Source organism: Callospermophilus lateralis, chromosome 11, assembly GCF_048772815.1.
Source record: "Callospermophilus lateralis isolate mCalLat2 chromosome 11, mCalLat2.hap1, whole genome shotgun sequence".
Taxonomy (NCBI): Eukaryota; Metazoa; Chordata; class Mammalia; order Rodentia; family Sciuridae; genus Callospermophilus; species Callospermophilus lateralis.
The window spans coordinates 69,569,449-69,592,448 of NC_135315.1; the positions used below are offsets into that span (position 1 = coordinate 69,569,449).

A 23,000-nucleotide genomic window follows, 5' to 3' on the forward strand; every position below is an offset into this window, starting at 1 on the left:
TCAATTGTTGACATTTAAACTGATTCATTTATTCCCTATTAGTTGGTTAACTTCTCATATCAATCTACCGTCCCACCCCCTGATACTTTTAATATGCTTCTGGGATTCAATGAGGAAGGAATTATCAATATAACATACATTTCTGTTGAAATATTTGTTCTTTGAATGGTCTTCATATATGACACCCAGAATTTTCTCCAGGTATTCTTTTGTGTTTGGAAACAAACTAAACCTTTTTTTTTCTGTGTTAGAATATGAATTATACCTTGAAAAGACTCTTGAGATACCACATATTGTAAAGGGAATTCATTAACTGGTCAGGGAAATTCATCATAATGTATTTCCTGTTATATGGCTCAGTGGTAGAGCACTTGCCCAGTATATGCAAGGCCCTAAGTTCTATCCCCAGCACTGGGGGAAAGGATGGGGAATAAATAGTTAGATAAATATATCTTCTGGTTTGCACCTTGATTGGCCAAACTAAAGCAAACATATGCCTTATGTAGTTCCCAAAAATTCTTTTTTGTTTTCATAGATTAATTCTGAGGCCTGTAGTTAAATAGCAGATGAAATTTCTAACCTTGGGCAATTCTTGTTTCTCTAGAGCTTTCTTTTTTAGCATGTACAGAATGATTAAAGCTTCTATTTCAGTAACTCAAAAATTTACTTGAGCATCACAGAGAACCAAAGACATAATATTCTTGAAGGCTCAAATGCTTGTTATTTGCCAAGAGTAGGAAAAATGAGTTATTTAAAAAAAAAATCAGTGGTGGTCCTATATTCAAAGTTCTGAAGAGTTATTTTATTTTTCATTATCAACATCCTAAGTGCTTGTAAGGAAATGAAATGGTACCCGTAAAATTCAGCTTCGTTTGTATTATTAAGACATTAATTTTACACTCTTGGATCAGAGAATTTTATAGTCACCTTTCCTTTAGCCCAAAGTTGAGCAGACTATTTAAACTCAAACATTGACATTGTAAATGTTGTGTTGAAATGTGAAATTTCATAGTTATCATTAAAAAATACACATTTTACCAAGATTTACTACATTTTTAGTCTTTTATAATTAGCCTAAGTCCTGCATTCTCTCTCTTTTAGAATGCTTATCCATAAACCACTTCTAGAGTATGCGGGTCCACTGAGTCAGCTAAGTCAGTACTTAAAGCTTGAATGCATATGCATCTTAATTATCCCTTTTATTCTATGAAAGATGTATAGAATAGATAATTCTGTATTAAATTCTTCTTTTTGTTTTGTTTATGCTTATTTCAGTCATATTAGTGTTTATATTCTATGATTTGTACTTTTTCTACCAGGAAAACAACTGGTAATACTTTTTCTTTCTTTTTTTAATAACCTTATTTTATTTATCTATTTATTTTTTAATGTGGTGCTGAGGATGGAACCCAGTGCATCACACACGCTAGGCAAGTGTTCTACCCCTGAGCTACAATTGCAGCCCTACTTTTTTTTTTTAATATTTATTTATTTATTTTTAGTTTTTGGCAGACACAACATCTTTGTTTGTATGTGGTGCTGAGGATCGAACCCGGGCTGCACACATGCCAGGCGAGCGTGCTACCACTTAAGCCACATCCCCAGCCCCTACTTTTTCTTTCTTGAAAATAAATTTTAAGTATTTAAATTTTGTGGAAGAACCCAAATAAGTAATGTGTCATACCAAAAATATTTTGAATCTTTGTGATTCCATGGTCATCAGTCCTTTCTTTTCAAACAAACTTAACCTATGACTAAAGAGAGATAATAGGTTTAATAAATATTGTTTCTTCAATTACTATTGTTTTTATTATTGTTCAATTTCAGGAGCAAGCCATTGACAGAGAACATGAGAGAGATGTGTTCCAACAAGAAATACAGAAGTTAGAACAACAACTTAAGGTTGTGCCTCGAATCCAGCCTTTTGGTGAACATCAAACTAGAGAGGTAAGAACTTTATTGGTATTGCCTATTTGTATCTTGAGTGTGAAGTAAGAGGTACATTATGAAAAACTTAAAAGTGAATAAGGTATAAATCTTAAAAATCAGGACATTGAATGTTACTTAAATGTGAGGAGGTCATAAACCCTAAAAAATGTTTGTATTGGACTAGGAGTTATAGTTCATGTGTAGAACACTTGCCTAGTGTACCTGAAGCCCTGGATTTGGATTTGATGCCAGCACCATAAAAAACAAAACATAAAAATGTTGTACTGAAATTTGGAATTATTTCCATCTTTATACATTTTCTAGTATTAAATAACCTTCTCTGCCTAATTCTCTACTCCCATCCCAACAAAACTGATAATTCTCTGTAGTCACTCTTTACTAATTATTTCCCTTTCTCTTCTCTTTTACAGTCCACTACAATGAAGTTTCCAACATCTTTTTCTTGGAATTTTATACCCCTTAGTATATTTAAACTGTTCCTATGAAGGTTACCCAAAGCCTCTTGGCTGTATCTAGTAATCACCTCTCTGTCTTCAATACTACTCAACCATTTGGAGACACTAATTACAGTCTTCTATAAGTATCTCCTTCTCTTGACTGCTGTGACACACCTACTGTAGAGTATGGTCTCTCTCCTCCAGTGTTTATTTGTCTTCTGCCTACCCAAAATAAATGAGGGGTGCCTCATGACTTAGTCAGTCTTAGAGTCCTCATTCTTCCATTTTTACATTTTCTTCCCAGTCATCTGTAAATTGCCCCACAGTTGTTTCTTTATTCCTAACATCTCTGTTGAACTCTGTACTTGAATTTTCAACTGCCTACACTGTCTCCATGTAGATGTCTCATTTTAACATATCCAGGAATCATATTCTTGGTTCCTGATTAGCCTTTATCAAAAAGACAAAAATAAAATTATCCCTTCTTCATCTCAATAAATGTTGTCTTCTAAATCATCTTCTTTGCTAAATTCTAGAATTCTTCCTCAGTCCCACTCCTTCTCAGCCCTGATCCCAAACCACTAATGGATCAGATTTATACTACATCTTTTTATTATTTTCACCTTTATTCATTTCCCTGTGTCTTAGTTGCCTATATGTGTGAGGTAGCCTCCTGACCAGTCTCCCTGCTTCTACTCTGTCACTCCCACTGTCCATTTTCCTCATACAGAAAACTCTACATTTATTAAACAAATGCTACATGGGAAATATTATACATATTTATATGTATATCACTTATATATATATTTCTAAAGATGGCTTGTCCTGGTTATAAAGAGATTGTGCTTGAGATAATGTAATTCCAGTGTGGATCATGGCTATGCTATGTAGTAGATGTCTGACAGTAACTACGCTACTTAACCTTTCAAATCTATTTATTCATTTCTAAAATAAAGACAGTAATAGCTCCCACTGCATAGCAGTATTAGTGTGGCCCTTAGTTAACACTTAAATTCAACTACTATTATTTCTGAAAATAATTTTATTGCTGAAAATTATCTACAATTTCTAAGAAGTTTACTTGATTCATTTCTCTTAAAATTACCTCAATGAAGTATAAAATGCCTATAAGTTCATTGTAATGAAATGTTAAATCTGCTAGAGTAGCAGAGAAGTCATCATTCCCCTTGTTTGTAGTCATTGTCCTTATTTCTAACAAATGTATTTTTAGATTTTGAAAAACAGTGACTTATTCATTGAAACTCAAAAGATAATTCAAGATCTAGAACTTTGACTGCCATTTTCTACTATATAATTTTTTAAAAAATATTTGAAAGTTGACCTATCTCGTTCATGAAACTTTAAGATATGTTTGAATTTCCTCAGGAACATTGTGACCCATTTGTTCTCTGCTTACCCTGCCAGAACTAATCCCAGCTTCTGATTTTCTGAAGACCCAAAAATTCCAACTGTGAATACATATTATAATATGCCATTTCTTTGTACCTGTTTTATAGCCTTTTCTCATGAACTTAATCCAAAACTTAGTCAACCTATTATTCTCAGTAGCTTTATTACTGTTAAAATTTAATCCTATAATTATAATTAAGCTTGCATTTTTTTAATGTTCTGAATAATGATTGTCATTTTGTATAATTGCTTCCAAGTGTTTCACTGAATAAAGGTAGTATTCTTTTATTTCTTATCATCACTTATCTTTTTAGGAACCTCCTCTACCTCTTGATCAGAACTAATTTCATAAATTATCTTATTAATCCTTCCTGTATTCTTCTATCACAGAGCCATTGAATTGAAGGCACTTGCATATCAGTCTTCAGGGATAAGTTCTGGGATGTGTCATCATTTATTTTGGATGCAGGAGAATTATTAAGACACTAAATGTACAGCTCTCTCTTTCCACCCATCCTCATCTCTATTCTGGGATGGTGTAATGTATTGGTTGAAAGTGCTTTGTAAATAACTATTATCAAAAGGTGATTCATGAAAGATTTTTTTTCAGGTTATCTTACTTCACATTCTGAGACCAAGTCAGTAAGTACTCTACAAAATTTGCCATCTTTAAGGTCATAGGTCTTAGTACAATTATACCAGTACTAGATAATTCAACATTATTCCCCTCTTCCTAGCTAAAGTCTTAGTCTTAAGAGAATGAAATTTTTCTAAAAAGCGTTGAGCAAAAGCAATATTTGTTGTTTACTAGTGCTGCCTAGTTCTTATCAACTTGGGAAATATCAACCTTTGTTTGAGATAATAGTTGCTATTCTTATAAAAAATGAAATTAATATAGCATTTCAAAATGTTTTTTGAAAAAAAATGATTTTTGAGATGAATTGAAAGTTATGAACTTTTCAAATTTTTAGATTTTTTTGTTTATTATATTTTCAGGTTGAACAATTAACAAAAGATCTAAAAGAAAAAACAGACAAGTGCAGTGAGCTGCTTCTATCAAAAGAACAGCTGCAGAGAGATGCACAAGAGAGGAATGAAGAAATTGAAAAGCTAGAGTTCAGAGTGAGAGAACTGGAACAAGCCTTACTTGTTAGCACAGACAATTTTCAAAAGGTGTGACATTTTGAATCAACTTTATTAAGTGTTTTAATGAAGAAAAGTTTGATACACAAACATCAGAGCTTGAATAAGAAAGCTTGAGGATGGGGGCAGATGGGAAAGAGCCTTCATTTTTATCTGAGAAATGCATTTTAAGTGTCAAAAGTTCCTGTTTGACTCTATGAAAGTATTCAAGACTGAATATCTATAACTTTTTGATATTCACTAATGTAGTTTGTCCTCCTAACTGGTCAGAGAGAATTGCTACTTATCCAAAAGGAAACATACACACACACACACACACACACACACACACACATTGAATAATCAATATTTAATGTATGAAAATTTGAGAACATTCTTATATATTTAAAGGTAGAGGACCAGAAACAATTTGGAGCCTTAGAAGCTAAAGCAGAATTGTCTCTAGAAGTGCAACTGCAAGCTGAGCGAGATGCTATTGACAGAAAAGAGAAAGAGGTAAGGACTTTTTTTTTTGTGTGTGTGTGTGTGTGTGTATGTGTGTGTGTGTGTATTAGATGTAGATGGGCAAATATCTTTGTTTTATTTACTTACATCATTCTGAGGATTGAACCCAGTGCCTCACACATACTAGGCAAGCACTCTACCACTTTATTTTTAAATGACAAAATATGTTTTGAGTTATTTTAAAGTCAGTTACCTTGAAAACATCATTTGAACAAAATGAAGTTTGTGGTCTAAAACCAAAGTATAGACTTTCTCAATTCAGTGCCTAGATTGATCTTCAAGACAATAAACATGTGAACTGATAAGCTTATGAAGGAAGTTCATTCCAGGTTGAGAAGATAACTAGTGTGAGCACTTTGAAGCAAGAAGAAATTTAGAGAGCGAGGAAGGACAATTTAGCAGGTATGGGCTGAGTGAAGAGGACAGTGGAGAAATGTAGTAGTTAGGACAAAAGGCAGCATCTTCTTTCTCCTGTTCGTGCTATGGGCATTGAGTTTTTGCTCCCCTCTACTGTGAATTTGGGTTTGCTTGCTTTCCTTTTTCTTTTTAAACTTTTCCCTGAGAATTGATAGTGTTGTTTTACAACATATGAAGCTTGTGCTTAAAAGATTAATAATGAAATAGGAATGGGAATTTAGCTCAATGTGGGTTTGAATCTGCAGCACCACAAAATAATAATAACAAGAAAGTAACTATAAAGTTATCCTGTGTTGCCCTTCTCCCTCCTTCTTAATGAGAAGGATTCAATTAGGCATGGTGCATGCCTGTAGTCCCTGCTTCTCAGGACGCTGAGGCAGGAGAATGAATCACTTGAGCCAAGGAGGTTAAGGTCAGCCTAGACAACATAATAATACCCCTGTGAGAACAAGAAAAGAAAATTTACCTTTAGAGCTATAGTAATCATAACTTTTATTGTCTACTAATAGTTTTCCTAAAACATATAATACTCAACATTGTATAGTAGTAAATAATTTTAAATGTTTAAAATGTTTTTAATTATGTTTTTGTCCCTTTCCATAGAATTTTTCTCAGAACATTTAAATTTATTTTAACAAATACTTATTTTCCTTAAATATCATAGAAGTATTTGTTAATAAGTACTTGGAAATCTGTTTACAAAACTAATTTAGACATCAGCCAAAATGACGGTTCAGCGAATGTGTAGTTCAAAGAAGAAAAAAGGAATCCATAGAAGTTACTATAGTTGAAATGATCCATGAGAAGGATCGTTTTCCCATTTTTATGTAACATCTGAGAAGTTCTTGTTTATTAGGTTTGGAGTTTTCATTGAAGGCAGTGAGAACATTTATTTTTGTGTAACTATTTCTGTATATTTGAAAGGAATTAATACTTAATACACACACACACACACACACACACACACACATATACACGCACACACAGGTTTTTTTGTTTTTGTTTTTGTATTTTGAGATGGAAGCCATTAAGTATAGTGCCAGGCTGGCTATAAACTCCAAATTACAGGGTTCAAGTAATCCTCTCACATCAGCTTCCTGAGTAGCTGGGACTACATTCATGTGCCACCATGCCCTATTATTTTTATTATCTTTTGAACGTAATATATATCTACTAACACCTTAATTTCCTGAATTAAGTTTCTAATACACATCTACCTTTTACTCAGGATTATAGCACTAGTAGTTCAGAACTATAAGAAACCATTGAGAGCATCTGTTAACTGACTTTCAGTTTTTACAGATAGAGACCCAGAGTCAAAGATGTTGAGTGAATATATACAGATTAAAATAGCAGCTGACCTTCATTTACTTGCTTTAAATAACTATAATGAGTATTCTATCAGAACTCCCTCCCTTACCTATAACTGAATAATGAATGTAGAATTAAAACATATGTCTTTTAATGAAAATAACTTAAGCATTCTATCCTGAAAACTAGGCAAATGTTTTCAGATGTCCTATTGAGTATAAACATAAAGATATCCTTATGTATCATTATCGTTGAGATATTCAAATACTCCCAAAACCTAGATTTGAATAAAACATTTTTTTGAAAGTTCATTAAACTACGTAGAAATGTGGGATGGATAAAAAGAAGAAAACAGCTTCTTATAGGAGAAGGAAATATTGTGGAGACAATAGTTATTTTGAGAAAAGGATTCCTTCAATAAGTTTTAGCTCTCTGTAGAATTAATGAGCTCTAGTTTACAGATAGCAATAGTAAATAATAGTTAACTTTGCTGAGGGCTGAGTCTAGAAAGTATATTAAATGACTTATCCCATTAACCCTTAACAGTCTCGCTGGGAATAGGTTCTGTTCTAAAATATCCTAATTTGCCAATGTGTGAGCTGATCCTTAAGAGAGGTTAGTACTTAGTACAGACAGAAAGAACTGAATCTGGAACCCTATGATGCTATACTGCCAGAACACTGAATATATTTTGCTTGTTAGTGAAAAATGTTAAAGACTGTCATTCAACATTTATTATTAAACTGTTTCTGCATGTAAAGCACTTTTGTTCAGTTGTGAAATCAACACCAGACTTCAAGGAATATGCTCTCTAATTAGTGGAACATATAAGTTTTTTTTTAACATTTTTTTAAAGTTGTTGATGGACCTTTATTTTATTTTTTGATTTTATGTGGTGCTGAGAATCGAATGCAGTGGCTCACACATGCCAGGAAAACATTTGCTCTACCACTGAGCCACAACCCCAGCCCCTACACTTTTTTTATGAGAAAAAAAAACACTTAAAAATAAAATAAAATAAAACTCAAATAGGTACAAATTAGTGTCATCCAAATAGTCTATATATCAATTGGTAGATAAGTAAAACAAGTTTAAACCTTTCTAATGTTCTTCTGGTTTGGGTGTTGCTATAAGACAGCCTGAAACTAGAGTCTGCTTGAATAACAAGAATGTTCCATAGTGTCATTTGGAGAAATTAAGGTCTGATATGATGTCTCAAGTTCAGCTACTTAAAATAAAAATGTTAGTACTTTAAACCAGTCCTTCTCTGCATATGAATCAACTGGGGATCTTGTTAAAGTGCAGGTCTTTTTTTTATCTTTTTTTTTTAATTTTTAATTGTAGAGAAACTAAATACCTTTTTTTTCCTAATGTGGTGCTGAAGATCAAACCCTGTGCTCATGCATGCTAGGCAAGTGCTCTACAACTGAGCCACAACCTCAGCTCCCAAAATGCAGATTTTGAGTGCAGCATAAGATTCTGTGCATCAAACATGCTCTCACATGATACCTATTCTGCTGCTCCAGAGACTACACTTTGAGTAGCAGGGCTTTTAAGACATAGAGCTAAGACTTTGACTATTAAGTGATGTCACAAGGAAAAAAAAGGTCATGTGAGGTGGGGCAGCAATTTTGAACTTAAATAACTATGTGTATGTTGATTTTATAATACCTTGTCATTAAAATTTGTTATAGAAGAGAAGAATAGGTGTAACTACTGTCAGATAACTTTGAAGAAGATACAGTCATCACAATTTTCAATAAACTAACCTGGAAATTATATATGTACAACCACTAAACGTGTTTTAGTGTCTACAGAATTTAATATCAGTGTTACAAAAAATTTTAAATAGAGGTCTTAGACATTAGTTATTAGAAACAAGATAAATTATAGTTTAGGACTGGAACTCCCCAGGTTCAAAAGGTGGTTTCACCACATAGTAGACATGTGACCTCAGGACAAGTTACTCCTTGCTGTAACTCCCTTCCTTACTTCTGAAATGGGGTTAATCATAGAATAGAGCTCCTAAGGTTGTAACTGGCTTTTTAAAAAATAACAATATATAAAGCACTTTGTACCCATGCCTAGCAGTAATTCTCTATAAATAATAGCCATTATTTAGTATTGATACCATTTCTGTTTAAGAAATATTAGGCTGATTTTTTTTTCCTTGCTGACTTCTCTTTTTAGGCTGATTTTTAAGACCTTGCCTTGCCTGTGCTAGAATGATTCTAATTATGTGATGTATCAGTATATAAGCAACATATGCCCCTTTTCAACTTTAAGGCACTAAATGATTTAAAGTTGGCTCTGAGCCAGTTACTACTAAACACTGCTTCTGCATCTTAGGTTGCTGTTAATGCAACATTTTTGATCATCAAGTAAATATATGTTTATAAATTCATTTATTAAATATTAAGTAGCTGTGAAGCAGTGAGCTAAAGTGACTGCTAATGTCCTCAATCAAACCCATATTTTTAAATAGAGCAATAATTAGCTCTTAATATTCATCATCAGGTTCATTTTTTTTGTATAACCATCAAAGAGGATTATTTTACTTTTATTACTAATAATCCATCTTCAAAAATTAAATTTCTGTTTTCCTATAAGTAAGAGCTCCCTGATTTTCTACTAAAATTATTTTGTTTAACTTACTCTGCAATTCAGACCTAAGGATCTCTTGACCTTATTGTGTATCTCTGCTTCCATCTGCTTAATCAAACCACAAAGCAGCCAGGGCATTCAATGGATTATAATTAGATATCTGTGGGACTATATTAAGTTAGTTTTATTTGATAATAGAATAACTGAATTAATTCTACAATTTTTCTAAGATTTTCAATAGCAACTGACTTAATTCTAACTGAATTTAACATAAGAGTTAGCATGTGGACTACTCCTTTCTGTGACTCTTTCTGCTTATGGTAGAAAATGTTTCCTGGTGTCCTTCTTTAAGGTGTCTTCTGCTTGGGCAAGATGGTTTAAGAATGTGCAGGTGACAGGCACGGTGGCACACACCTATAATCCCACAACTCAGAAGTCTGAGGCAGGAAGATTGCAAGTTTGAGGTCAGCCTCAGCAACTTAGCAAGACCCTAAGCTACTTACTAAGCATGACTGTATCTAAAAACTATAAAATGAAAAAAAAGGGCTGGGGATGTGGTTCCATGGTAAAGCTCCCTTGGATTCAGTCCCCAGTGCCAAAACAAAAACAAAATAAACAAACCAAAAAACAAAATAAAAAAAAAGAATGTGCAGTGTGAGCATGTCTAGGAACCATACAGGTATGGCTGGCTTAGAAAACCACTTTCGTTTATTCTTATGAATTAAGCATATGTATTTTGTAAAGCAAATACAACATTCTTTTTTTTAAATTTCTTTTTTAGTTGTAGTTGGACACAATATGTTTATTTATTTTTATGTGGTACTGAGGATCAAACCTAGTGCCTCACATGTGCACAACAGGTGTTTTACCACTGAGCTACAGCCCCAGCCCCAACATTCTTAATTCTATCTCGACAAACATCTGTATAAAGGTTTTTTTCTTTACTTTCCATAATTTTGATATTAAAGATAACAAACTTAGAAGAACAACTAGAGCAATTTAGAGATGAGCTTGAAAATAAAAATGAAGAAGTTCAGCAACTACATATGCAATTGGAAATACAGAAAAAGGAATCCACTACCCGTCTACAGGAACTTGAACAAGAAAATAACTTATTCAAGGTAACTATTTTAGAAAAAAATTTTTTTCTATAAAGAGAAGTTTTGCTCCTATGTAGTTATAATAAACATTTACTAAGTCCAGATCTAAATAATACTCACTCGAAGAACACTAGCAAGCAAATAGATTTGCATGGAACTTATTTTCTGTTTATAATTAAATTTTTGAGATCTTTTATTAAAATATTTCAAGAATTATTGATCTACATTATGTCTATTTTTTTTTACTTGTACATTGTAGGAAATGTATTTTTTATAAGACTTAATTGAAACAATGTTGTGAAAAATGCCAGACATGAATACATCCAACTATGATAGTTATTTTTGTCACTAGGATGAAATGGAGAAATTGAGATTTGCCATAATGGATCCTGAGGCTATCTCTACTCATGACCAGCATATGCTATTTGGGAAATTTGCTCAAATAATACAGGAAAAAGAGGTAAAAATTGATCGATTAAATGAGCAAATTAGAGACTTTCATCAACAACTTAGACTTACAACAGATAACAAGGTATACTCATTTAAAATTGGTTATTATCTGAAATCTAATAGTTAAATAGAGTAATTAGCTTTGGATGCCATCTGTTATAGACTTAATTCAGTATTTTATCCTTTCCAATAAAATGTACTAATGTTGACATTTTCCTATTAGAGAATCAAATACTAAAAGCATAAGCCACTTATGTGTAATAGAACTTCCAGAATGATGTTCTAAATAAGGTCTTTGTTTGATGTGATAAGGGAGGTGTTGGTCTATATTGAAAGTAACATAATGTGTCTGACAAGCTATACAGCTTTTGTGCCTGATCATCTTTAAGTTTTTACCCTAAAATAAAACAAAATTTTAAAATATGAATACATTTTCTGTGTTTCCCTTTTTTGAATTAACTAATAGGATTTTGAAGAAAAAAATGAACTGATAAGGGATCTTGAAGCCCAAATAGAATGTCTAAAGAGTCATCCAGAACGTTTGAAGAAAAATAGAGAAGAAGAAACAGACAAGCTCAATGAAGTTATTGAAAAACTTCAGGAGGAATTGTCATATATTAAACAGAATATGTTGTTGGATACCAATTCCCCCTCAGAACAAGAGGACAGCTTGAAACATCAGTTGGAAAAGGTTATAGCTGAAAAGCTGGCTTTGGAACAGCAAGTAGAAATCACTAATGAAGAAATGGCCTTCACAAAAAATGTACTTAAAGAAACCAATTTTAAAATGGATCAGCTAACACAAGAATTAGTCAACTTGAAGAGAGAACATGACCATAAGGAAAAAATCCAAAGTATACCAGATGAAAGTGTTAGCATGACTATAGATGATCTCAGCAAAGACCAACCCGAATTGGAAGTAATCCATATTGAAGATGTTCTTAAACCCCCTGAGAACAAGATGTATCTCAGATCTTTTGAAGAAAGCACTGAAGTTTCCAGAAATTTGGAAACAAAACTGCTACAGCTTGAGAGCTCTGTTAGCACAAAGGACTTAGAACTTATCCAGTGTTATAAACAAATAGAAGACATAAAAGAACAAGGCCAATCTGAAACAGAAATGCTTCAGAAGAAGATCGTAAACCTACAGAAAGTACTTGAGGAGAAAGTAGCTGCTGCTCTTGTAAGTCAAGTCCAACTTGAGGCAGTTCAGGAATATGTGAAATTCTATCAAGATAAAGGAATAGCTTCATCAGAACTTGAAAAGGAAAATATGCAGAATTTAAATCAAATAACAGAAAACAAGATGGAGTCAGATATGTCTGCATTAACCTTGAGAATATCAGACTTAGAAAGACAAGTGATTGAAATGCATACTACTTTGATTTCAGAAAAAGAACAAGTAGAAACTGCAGAGAAAAATGCTTTGGAAAAAGAAAAGAAGCTGATAGAACTGCAGAAGTTATTGGAGGACAGTAAGAAAAAACTAGAAGGAAAAGAAAGGAAAAGAAGCCCTCATGGAGATTTTGTTCTCAAGGTTAGCTTTATATTTGAATTTTTCACATAAATACCCTAAGAAACTCTTTTTTTCCCTTTGCTTATTAAGCTGATTGGTAATTTACTAAGTCAAACAGTTCTGCTGACACCTACCAATTTATACATAATGGGATTTTATTTTAAAAATCATACTGTTCTTAAAGAACTTTAGACAAACTAAAGAGTTTGTTTGAGCAAAAAGTGCTACATGCATTGTGCAACACTCAGAAACAGAAGAGATTCGAACAGCTTCACTGTGCAACAGTGGGTGGATTTAGAGGCAGAACTCACAAATAAAATTCAGAAATTGCTTGATTGGTCATGGCTAGACCTTGTTTGGATGTGATTTGATTGGTTGATTGCCTATGATTGGCTGAAACATAGTTGCCTATTATCATTGGCTGAGACTTAGTAGTTAATTATACTCTGTTCATTTGTTTCCCTACCAAGTTATATTGCAGTTTCTTACACAGAAACTCAAGGTATAGAGACCAGATTAAATTTAACACTATAGGGTCATTTTATTATCATTAGAATAATGGGCCCTAATTATGTTTTGTGATCTTCAAACATCTTTATTCAATCAGGGTTGTCATTAATTAGAACAGTTCAAATAAATATGGAAACATTAAATTTAGCAAATGTCCTCCAAAATTTCTGTGGATATTTTCCCCCTTAATGTACCTCTACTAAGTATGTTATGTCATCATCTCTTTTAAGTACCATAGTGCACCCTATAATTATCAACACCACAGTAATGTATATTCATAAGTATTCTATACATTCTAATCTTGCACCAAAGATAGTTTATTAATAGATGATTTTAAATTAATACCAGCACAATTTTTTTTTTGGTTGGGGAAGAGCTTTATAAAATGGTCATACCACACTTTTGCAAAAACAATTTTGGCATAAAATCTGTGAAAGTTATGTAGGTGAGATACAATTATAAAAATATCAAAATATATTCATATTGAATTAACATATGAGTAACAAGTTATTAGCTTGGCAAATTTTATGCCTCATAATATATTTTATTCTTCTTAGGGAAAATTTGTAACTGACCTAAGTCTACTTACATAAAGATCAGAAATTGCAGTTATTTCTTAGTGTATGACAGACATGACAAGTTCCCTCACTTAATAAACTTACAATTTCAAGTACCAGAAGTTCAGTCTTATCTGCCCCAGAAGATTGATACATTGGGATTTTATGTCTACTTAATTTATATTGGCAAAGGATAATAATTTCATTCACTATACTTTTTCTTCCTAGCTCATTGGAATTGCATATTACTGTAGGTAATAATTATTAAAATATTAATATAACTTTCTAGGTATAACTTATAATAATTATCTTTGAGCTCATATCTTTTGAGGAAAGTAATATAAATATGAAACTTTTGAGTGGCACAAAGAATATTTTTATCAATAATTTATAAATGTTATATATATTAATGGCATGATTTGTCTTTCATTCCTAGAAAATCTTTTTTATTTCCTTAAGAATACAAAATGATGGTTCTTAAAATGTTTCACTGTTTGTTGAAAGAGCATTTATCACTAAAACCCCTAGGCAGTCAGTCTTGGAAAAGCTTCATTAGAATGTGTAAATGCTTTGAATTTTGCTCTTTTTTTTTAAATGATGTATTTCTTATGTTTTCTACTGTATCCAGACAACTACTGAGTTAATAAATGCCAGTGGAGAAAGTGGATTTTTTGAAGAACTTGAGGCTCTTAGAATCCAGTTAGTGGCTACCAAAGAAGAACTTGCCACTTTCAAAGAAACGACAGAAAAACTTCAAAAAGAGCTTTTGGTAAGACAAGTAACATAACTCCTAATTCATTCATTTCTACCCATCTTAATTCCCTTTCAAATTGTCCTATAGAAACAAGTCCGGAGCCATAACTTAAAAACTAAATTTACAAGTCTTTTTTGAAAAATTCATTGTTATAAATCTATTCACCATCTCCTTGCTTGTTTTGCTAGGAATCTTTATATTAGAAGAATGCTTTTAATCTCTAGTCTTTTAGCAAAGGAAGCGAAAAACTGCTGTTAAAGAGAACTTAAATCCCCTGGGAAACAAAAGTAAAGGCTAATAAAATTATTTCAATTTTGTAGTAACCTGTGACCATACATACATGCGAAAGTATATATGTATTACAGTTTCCAAAGTGTTTTTCCTATTATTCTGAGGCAAGTGAACATATAAATGAAATTATACTCTTTCCCTCTCCACTGTAAGTTCTTCATTTGATGTGCAAGATTTTCAACTTAATTCATCTGTGTTTTAGGTAAAAGAGACAAACATGGCATCTCTTCAGAGAGATTTAAGCCAAGTTAAGAATCAACTTGTCGGGTAGAGAGGGAAGAGGAGAGGGAAGGGGAGGGGGGATAGTAGGGGATAGGAAAGGTAGCAGAATACAACAGTCATTAATATGGTATTATGTAAAAATGTGAATGTGTAACCGATGTGATTCTGCAACTTGTATTTGGGGTAAAAATGGGAGCTGATAACCCACTTGAATCAAATGTATGGAAGATGATATGCCATGAGCTTTTTAATGTTTTGAACAACCAAAAAAAAAAGAATCAACTTGTCGAGGAAAAAAAGAAATTATCCCACTTCTTAATAAAAGAGGATAAGTCTGAAGTACCAACAAACAGAAACATCTGCTTAGAGCCACTTCCTATTGTAGTAGGTAAAAAAACTGCATCCCAAACGGACCAAATACTCAAGGTCAACATGAGCAACCAGACTCCACAAATTCTTGTTAAAAATGCAGGAATTCAAATTGATATACAGACTAGCTGTTCCTCAGAAAAAGTCTCTGAAATAATTAGGCAACTTACTGAAAGAATTGAACACATACAAGAACTTCATGCCACTGAAATTTTGGATATGGAATCCAGACATATTTCAGAAACTGAAACTTTAAAGAAGGAACATTATGTTGCTGTTGAGTTACTGACAGAGGAGTGTGGTACATTGAAGGCAGTGATACAGTGTCTGAGACCTAAAGAAGTATTTATTTTGTTGTTGTCATGTGGGGGGAGTTTCCACTGTTGTCAACAATCTGTTTTTAAGCAAAAATTTTAAAAGAAATTTGAGAAATATCTCTTCTTTATACTATTAGAATTTAAGTCTCCCCATTGTATTAGATAATAGAGTTCTTATGTAAGTTTGCAACTTGTTATGGTTCCTTAAATAATAACTATCTCTTCTTACTATGGTAATATCTATAAGGAAAAAATGATAGACTTGTTATAAATCATAGTTTCATTTCAAGTATGCTTAGATTGAGTTTTTTTCTTTTTCTTTCCCCCTTTTTTTTTTTTTTCTTTTTACAGCATTATAACAGCAAAATAGTTCGTTGGGTTCTGTTTTTATTAAAACAAAAATATTTATGTATGTTGTTTCTTTTTTCTAATTAGGGATCCTTGATTCCTGAACTAATGTATTCTAATGCTTACAAAACTAGAGAAATATATTCCAGTGGTAAGTTATATAAAATTCTGGAATGTTTATAGTATTTGATTAAAACGTGTTATTTTTGTTTGAAGAGGGTATGTTTTTTATTTTTGTTTGTTTGTTTGTTTAACAACAAATGATTGTTTTCTTTATTTTAGATTCTGCATCAGACTGGAGTCAGGGAGTTTATCTTACACAAAATCAGGGATTTGACACAGCATCAGAAGGACGAGGAGAAGAAGGTGAAAATATAACAGAATCATTTCCAAAGAAAATAAAGGTACTGAAAGATAAATATTACTGAAACATAATATATTTTAGTAAACTTACCCAGTATAATTTCTATGTTGAACATAGAAGTTTATTTAAAGTTATATACTCGATCTCTGAAAAAAACTGTATAGCAAGAAAGATCGAAGGAAGGGGGAGAGAGAGGGAGAAAATATGCTGCCCTCCACTCCCTCCTTTCTTCCAGAATTAGTGACCAGATCTTTTGGTCAATTCTCTGTTAACTAGATATTGAGGAAAAACGATGTTGGAAGTAGCATCCCTGGTTGCTCAAACAATGTCTAGTACAGTCCACCCCATCAAATAGAAGCAAAAGGTAGCACTCACCTCATGCTTCAAATGAAAACAGGCTAAAATAAATGACTTAAAAGAAAAAAAAAAAATCCATGAGAATCTATTTCATTTTATTTCCATATTCCACAAATAATAATATATTGTATTTCATTTTATTTCCATAGTCCACAAATAATAAAATACAATATATTAAATAATTATGTTATGAAGATTTAAAAAAATAATTTTTATTATTGCTGATTTTGTTTGCCAAAATTATTAAAGCTGTCTCAAGGAATGGAAGTTTTTCCCACGGTATTTCTTTTGGTCGAATCAATGGCTAATCATTAAATCTAGGAAGAGTACATTAGCTAAACTGAAGGAACTTAGAAGTGAAATCTATGGAAATCATAGACCATCTGTTGCAATTGACTTAGCTCTCCACAGGAAGAAGGCATTTAGTAAAGGTGCCTGGAGTTTCTTTTCTGCGGTTGCTTTTCTAAATCTATTTTGCTTCATAATTCTATATTGCTTAATATTTCTCGTTGTAGCTCTCATTTTTTCAGCATTTGGAGAAGTTGTCATAACTTTGGCTTTTGGATTTTGGTTTCTAGGGATTTCTGAGAGCTGTTCATAATGAGGGCTTGCAGGTGCTTTCTCTCACTGAGTCACCATATGGTGAAAGAGAAGACCATTCTATTCAACAGATTTCAGAATTTTGGCTAGAAGAGAGAAGATCTTATCTTAATATCATCTCATCTCTTAAGGATTTAATTACCAAAATACAAGTGCAAAGGGAATCTGAGGTACCCAAAGAATATTATATTCTTTGTAGCATTGTTACTTTTAATGACAATAATGAACTTTGTAAATTAAATTCTTTTTTATATGAATTTTCACATAAATTATTGTCTGTATTTTCAGACTCAAAAATACATACATTCTTTTAAATACCTATTTTGGATAGTAGAATGTTTTAAAAACATGTTTATTTGAAACCTAACTTTTGTTATTTGTACTCTGCTAGGTTAATGATAATTCTCAATCTCATGAGAGCCTCCCGGACTGGTGAGGGGAATTTCTACTTGCTCTCCAACATGTTTTCTTAAAGGAGCACAATGTTTTGCTAGCTGCTTTTCAGGTTGAACTGACAGCTCTAGGCACTAAAGATGCAGTTGGATTATTAAAGTGTTTGGAACAGTGAATACAAGAACAAGTATCAAAACAAAATTTTATTTTAAAGAATACTATTTTTAATAGTAATAAAAAAATCAGTTGCTGATTTGTTTTAGAGTCTTAATTTAAGTATGAAGATAAGCGTTTTTAACAGGGGCCACTAAGAGTATTATTTTAGAAAGTAAGAAAAACATAAAATTAATAAGATAGTCCTCAAACTTGGAAATTTAGAAAGAGCTGTAAAACCTAAAGAAAAGAGAAGGAATAAGATACAGTCACTTCTCATTATTTTTAGTAGTTATATTTTATAAACCTACAAGGAGTCATTGCTCCTGTGGGAAATACAGAAATATGTTACTGCAAGCCTCAATCACAATATTTTCATCAACCAGTCAATACATGATCTTATTTTCTGTGTGGTTGTGTTTAAAGAAATCTTATATGGGGAGGGGAGAAGAAATGTATCTCAGTGGTAGAATGCTTGCCAAGCATACTCTTGGCCCTGGGCTCAGTACTCAGTGCCATTAAAAAAAGAAAAAAGGTACCTTCTGTGTTGTATATTATTCATTAATGTTTAACACGGCCAAGAGCAATCATACAGAAGCTTATCTAACACACTTTTCTCCTTAAAGCATGTCACAGATTTCTTGCAATTAGGAACACCAAGCCCTTCACTTGTGGGCCATTTAAAACCATTAAATCACAAATAAAAAGCACAATATGGAAAAACAAGTTACTAAACAGGACATTTGTGTACAATATGAGAGCTAAAATACAAAGATAGAGTATGCCCTTGTTTAACTTAGCCAGGAACATGTGCATGAGGAAATTTAATTTTTTACTACTCTAACTATGTCTGACAAAGCAATACAAGTATTGGTTTGAGGGTTACAAAAACTTTTTATCAAGTAGACAAATCTAAAAACACAGGATCCATTAATAATGAGGATTAACTATAATAAAGTAAAAAACAATAATGAAATGTACATTACAATATAGAGGATAAATCATTAAAAATTGGTTCCTTGAAAATGCTAATAAAAAAATCTTTTCTGGAGAATTCATTATGATTTTTAAATGTTATAAATGAATATGAGATCATAATTAAACATGTAACAAATAAAATAACAAAATATTATAAATTATTTTATTTATACAAATAAGAAAATTGAGGTGAAATTTAAAAAAATCACTTATCAGAATTCATGCTGGAAGAAACAGAATACCTGAAAAGACCTACAACAGCATCAAATCAGTAGTTAAAAATAGACAGAAGAAGCTTATTATCTGAAATTGAAGTACCACATGCTCAAATTAAAGACAAGAAAATGACCTTGAAAAGAGAACAAGAAAATGATAAACCAAACCTAGGTATGTTACAAAACAGACTCATATAATTATACAAATGGGTGAAAATATTTTACTTTACATTATAATTACTCAGTTAAAACATTTCCTTTCAGTGGTATTGATTTCTCATTTTCATAACATTAATTATAGTAATTACTGCAGTGGCTAGAGAGGATTGTCAAATTGATTTTAAACAACTGTATCTAATTTTAAATACAGTAGCCTTACCTTGACCAAGATAAACAAATTAATTTTATGGTCTCTTTTTGTTTGTTTGTTTGTTTTAATTGGTTATACATGACAGTAGAGTGCATTTATGCACTTTGATATATCATGCATAGATGGGATATAATTTCTCATTTTTCTGAGTATACATGTTGAAGAATCATATTGGTCATGTAGTCACATATATACATACAGTAATAATATCTGTTTCATTCTACTATCTTTCCTATCCCCACATTCCCTCCCCTCTTCTCCCATCACTTCCCTCTACCTAATCTAAGGTAATCATATTCTTCCCTACTATCCCCCACCTTATGTGAATTAGCATTCACAAATTAGAGAAAACATTTGGCCTTTAGTTTTATGGGATTGGCTTATTTTGCTTACCATGATATTCTCCTACTCCAACCATTTTCTGGCAAATGCCATAGTTTTACTCTCCTTTAAAGCTCTGAGTAATATTCCATTGAGTATATATACCACACTTTCTTTATCCATTCATCTGTTGATTGATACCTAGGTTGGTTCCATAGATAAGCTATTGTGAATTGAGCTGCTATAAACATTGATACAGCTGCATCACTATACTGTGCTGATTTTAAGTCCTTTGGGTATATAAACCAAGGAATTGGATAGCTGGGTTAAAGGGTGGTTCCATTCCCAGTTTTCTGAGGAATCTCCATACTGCTTTCCATAGTGGTTGCACCAATTTGCAGTCCCTCCAGCAATGTATGAGTATGCCTGTTCCACCACATCCTCGACAACATTTGTTGTTGCCTCTATTCTTGATGATTGATTGCCATTCTGACAGGAGTGAGATGAAATCTTAGAGTAATTTTGATTTGCATTTCTCTAATTGCTAGAGATGTTGAACTCTCTTAAAGCTGTACATTAAGAAAGGTGTTTTATATACTAGAGGATAACTACCTAAAGGAAAAGAAAATCCATAATTAAAGTAGCCATTTCTTTTTTAATCCCTCTTTTTAAAAATTTAACTATAACAACATACAGAAAAGTGAACAATTCAACTCTTCAGTATGACATTATTTTTTTTAATTTTTTTAATATTTATTTTTTAGTTGTAGTTGGACTTAATACCTTTTTTAAATTTATTTATTTTTATGTGACGCTGACGATTGAACCCAGGGCCTCGCACATGCTAGACGAGCACTCTACTGCTGAGCCACAACTCCAGCCCCAGTATTACATTATTATATGAATGTCTGTGGAGGAGACATTGTTTGTGTTAAGAAGTAGAACATTGCCCACATCCTAAAGGCCCCCTCTAAAAATCAGGTTATCCTGATTTTTCTTTAGTTTTATTACTAATTTATATGTTCCAAAATCATATATGTTTAAAGTGTTTCTATTTTTGAACTTTATATTTTATGTCTTGCTTCTGTCACCTTCCTGAATTATCCCAACTTACTGCATTTATCTATAGTTCGTTTTTGTTACCATATAGAATTCTCTTGTTTGAATATTCAACAACTTATATTTCATTCTGTGGTTGATTAGATTTGGATTGTTTCTACTTTTTAGCTATTAGAATTATTGCTGTTGTGGACACTGTTGCAAAGTGTTTCTGATGCAATTGTACTTATGTCTTTCTAGGAGTGAAATTGCTGGGTCATAGAATTCATATCTTTAAATTTATTAGAGAACCCCAAACTATTTTAAAGAGTAGTTTTGTTAGGGGCTCACAGGTAGAGTGCTCACCTAGCACATTGGAGGCCCTGGGTTTGATCCTCAGCACCACATAAAAATAAATAAAATAAAGATATTGTGTCCAGCTACAACTAAAAACTAAATATTTTTTTTAAAAAAAGCAGTTTTGTCAATTTGTGCATGCACTAGCAGTATATGAGAGTTGTGTTATATACAACTTTGCCAACTTTCCGGTATTGTTAGACCTTTGCTGCCAATCCGTTTGGCATGCAGTACATAATTGTAGTTTTAATTGATTTTAATTATTCAAGTGACTTAGTGCTTTTTCATATGATTATCAACTGTTTGGATTATTGTTTTTGTGATATGCTTGCTTGGATCTTTTCCCCACTTTTTGATAAAAGTCTATTTAATTTAACTCTAAATGGAAATCATTATTAAATTCTCATCATATCTATTGAGGACACATGCATCTTTAGTAACTGTTTCATGTAGTGATGATAGAAAAACCTGTGCTTTTGCCGATTTAAAATCATGACACAAGCTCAAAATTTGTCATTGAAAAGCTGAATCATGTTAAAATTCTTCAGAGAAAACAGGTATAATAAGTTAAATTAAACATATCCCTGTAGACAAAGGCTTAATTGAAAAATTTTAGAGGTTATTAATATTGTTTATATAGAATGCTATTGAAGTCTTAATGAGTATCTCTGTAGATTCATGTTTATATGTATAAATTATTGACCTCTACCCCTAAGAATCACATCTTGAGTCACATAAATCCTAAAATAATGACTATTTAACACCCAAGTAAATATGTCTACAGACCTTTTCAATGTCCATATGTACATAAGTATATTTTTTGTCATAAAAACAGGATCCTGATGCATATTTTGTAACCTGTTTTTACTTAACATGTCTAAGATTTTAGTTCGGTGACTGAACTCAACCACTGAGCCCTATCACCAAATTTAAAAAAAAATAAAAAAGGCCTTGGGATGTAGCTAACTGATTTAGCTTCTTTGAGTTCAATCCCTGGTACCAATGATGGAGGTGAGAGCAAAAAAAAAAAAAAATTATATTTCTCTTTACTTTAAAAAATTCAATATAGGGTTATTTGGTTAAATTGGAAACTTTAAAAAGATTTCAGGATTTTGAAATTGCTCTCAAGAAAGTTTGTATTCCACCAATGAGGCATTTTTCACTGCCCTGAAACATGTTTTTGTTCCTTTATAATTTTTATTCTGATGTTTAGGATCAAACCCAGATTTTTGTGTGACTAGCATGATGGGCTACTGCTGAGATAGTCCCTCAGCTACACGTTTATCATTAACATTTATTAAAAATTTAAGTTAAAACTGACTATAAATTATTTTATTCAAATTCACTCTCATTCATAAATTGAATTTGTTCAGACTTTTATATTGAAAGGACATATACTTTTTAATGTTTTTTAAGTATACATGACAGTAGACTATATGTTGACATAAGGTTATTTTTTGTTATAACTAATATTCCATTTGTGTGTGTGTGCATACATTTTTTAAAGAGAAAGAGAGAGAATTTTTAATATTTATTTTTTAGTTCTTGATGGACACAACATCTTTGTTTGTATGTGATGCTCAGGATCGAACCCAGGCCTCACTCATGCCAGGCAAGCACTCTAACGCTTGAGCCACATCCCCA

General features: G+C 32.1%; 1 protein-coding gene across 1 annotated transcript in view; it reads left to right on the forward strand.

Moving 5' to 3' along the window:
* LOC143410588 (A-kinase anchor protein 9-like) overlaps positions 1–21,266 on the forward strand; it is a 78,556-nt gene extending 57,290 nt beyond the window's left edge. The window contains 14 exon segments of the mRNA XM_076871435.1: positions 1,828–1,947; positions 4,794–4,970; positions 5,331–5,435; positions 10,745–10,897; positions 11,229–11,408; positions 11,793–12,863; positions 14,538–14,678; positions 15,157–15,216; positions 15,468–15,887; positions 16,298–16,361; positions 16,493–16,614; positions 17,510–17,701; positions 17,923–18,111; positions 21,261–21,266. Coding sequence (XP_076727550.1) covers positions 1,828–1,947; positions 4,794–4,970; positions 5,331–5,435; positions 10,745–10,897; positions 11,229–11,408; positions 11,793–12,863; positions 14,538–14,678; positions 15,157–15,216; positions 15,468–15,887; positions 16,298–16,361; positions 16,493–16,614; positions 17,510–17,701; positions 17,923–18,111; positions 21,261–21,266 — 3,000 coding nt within the window.
* Positions 21,267–23,000: the final 1,734 nt, after the last annotated feature.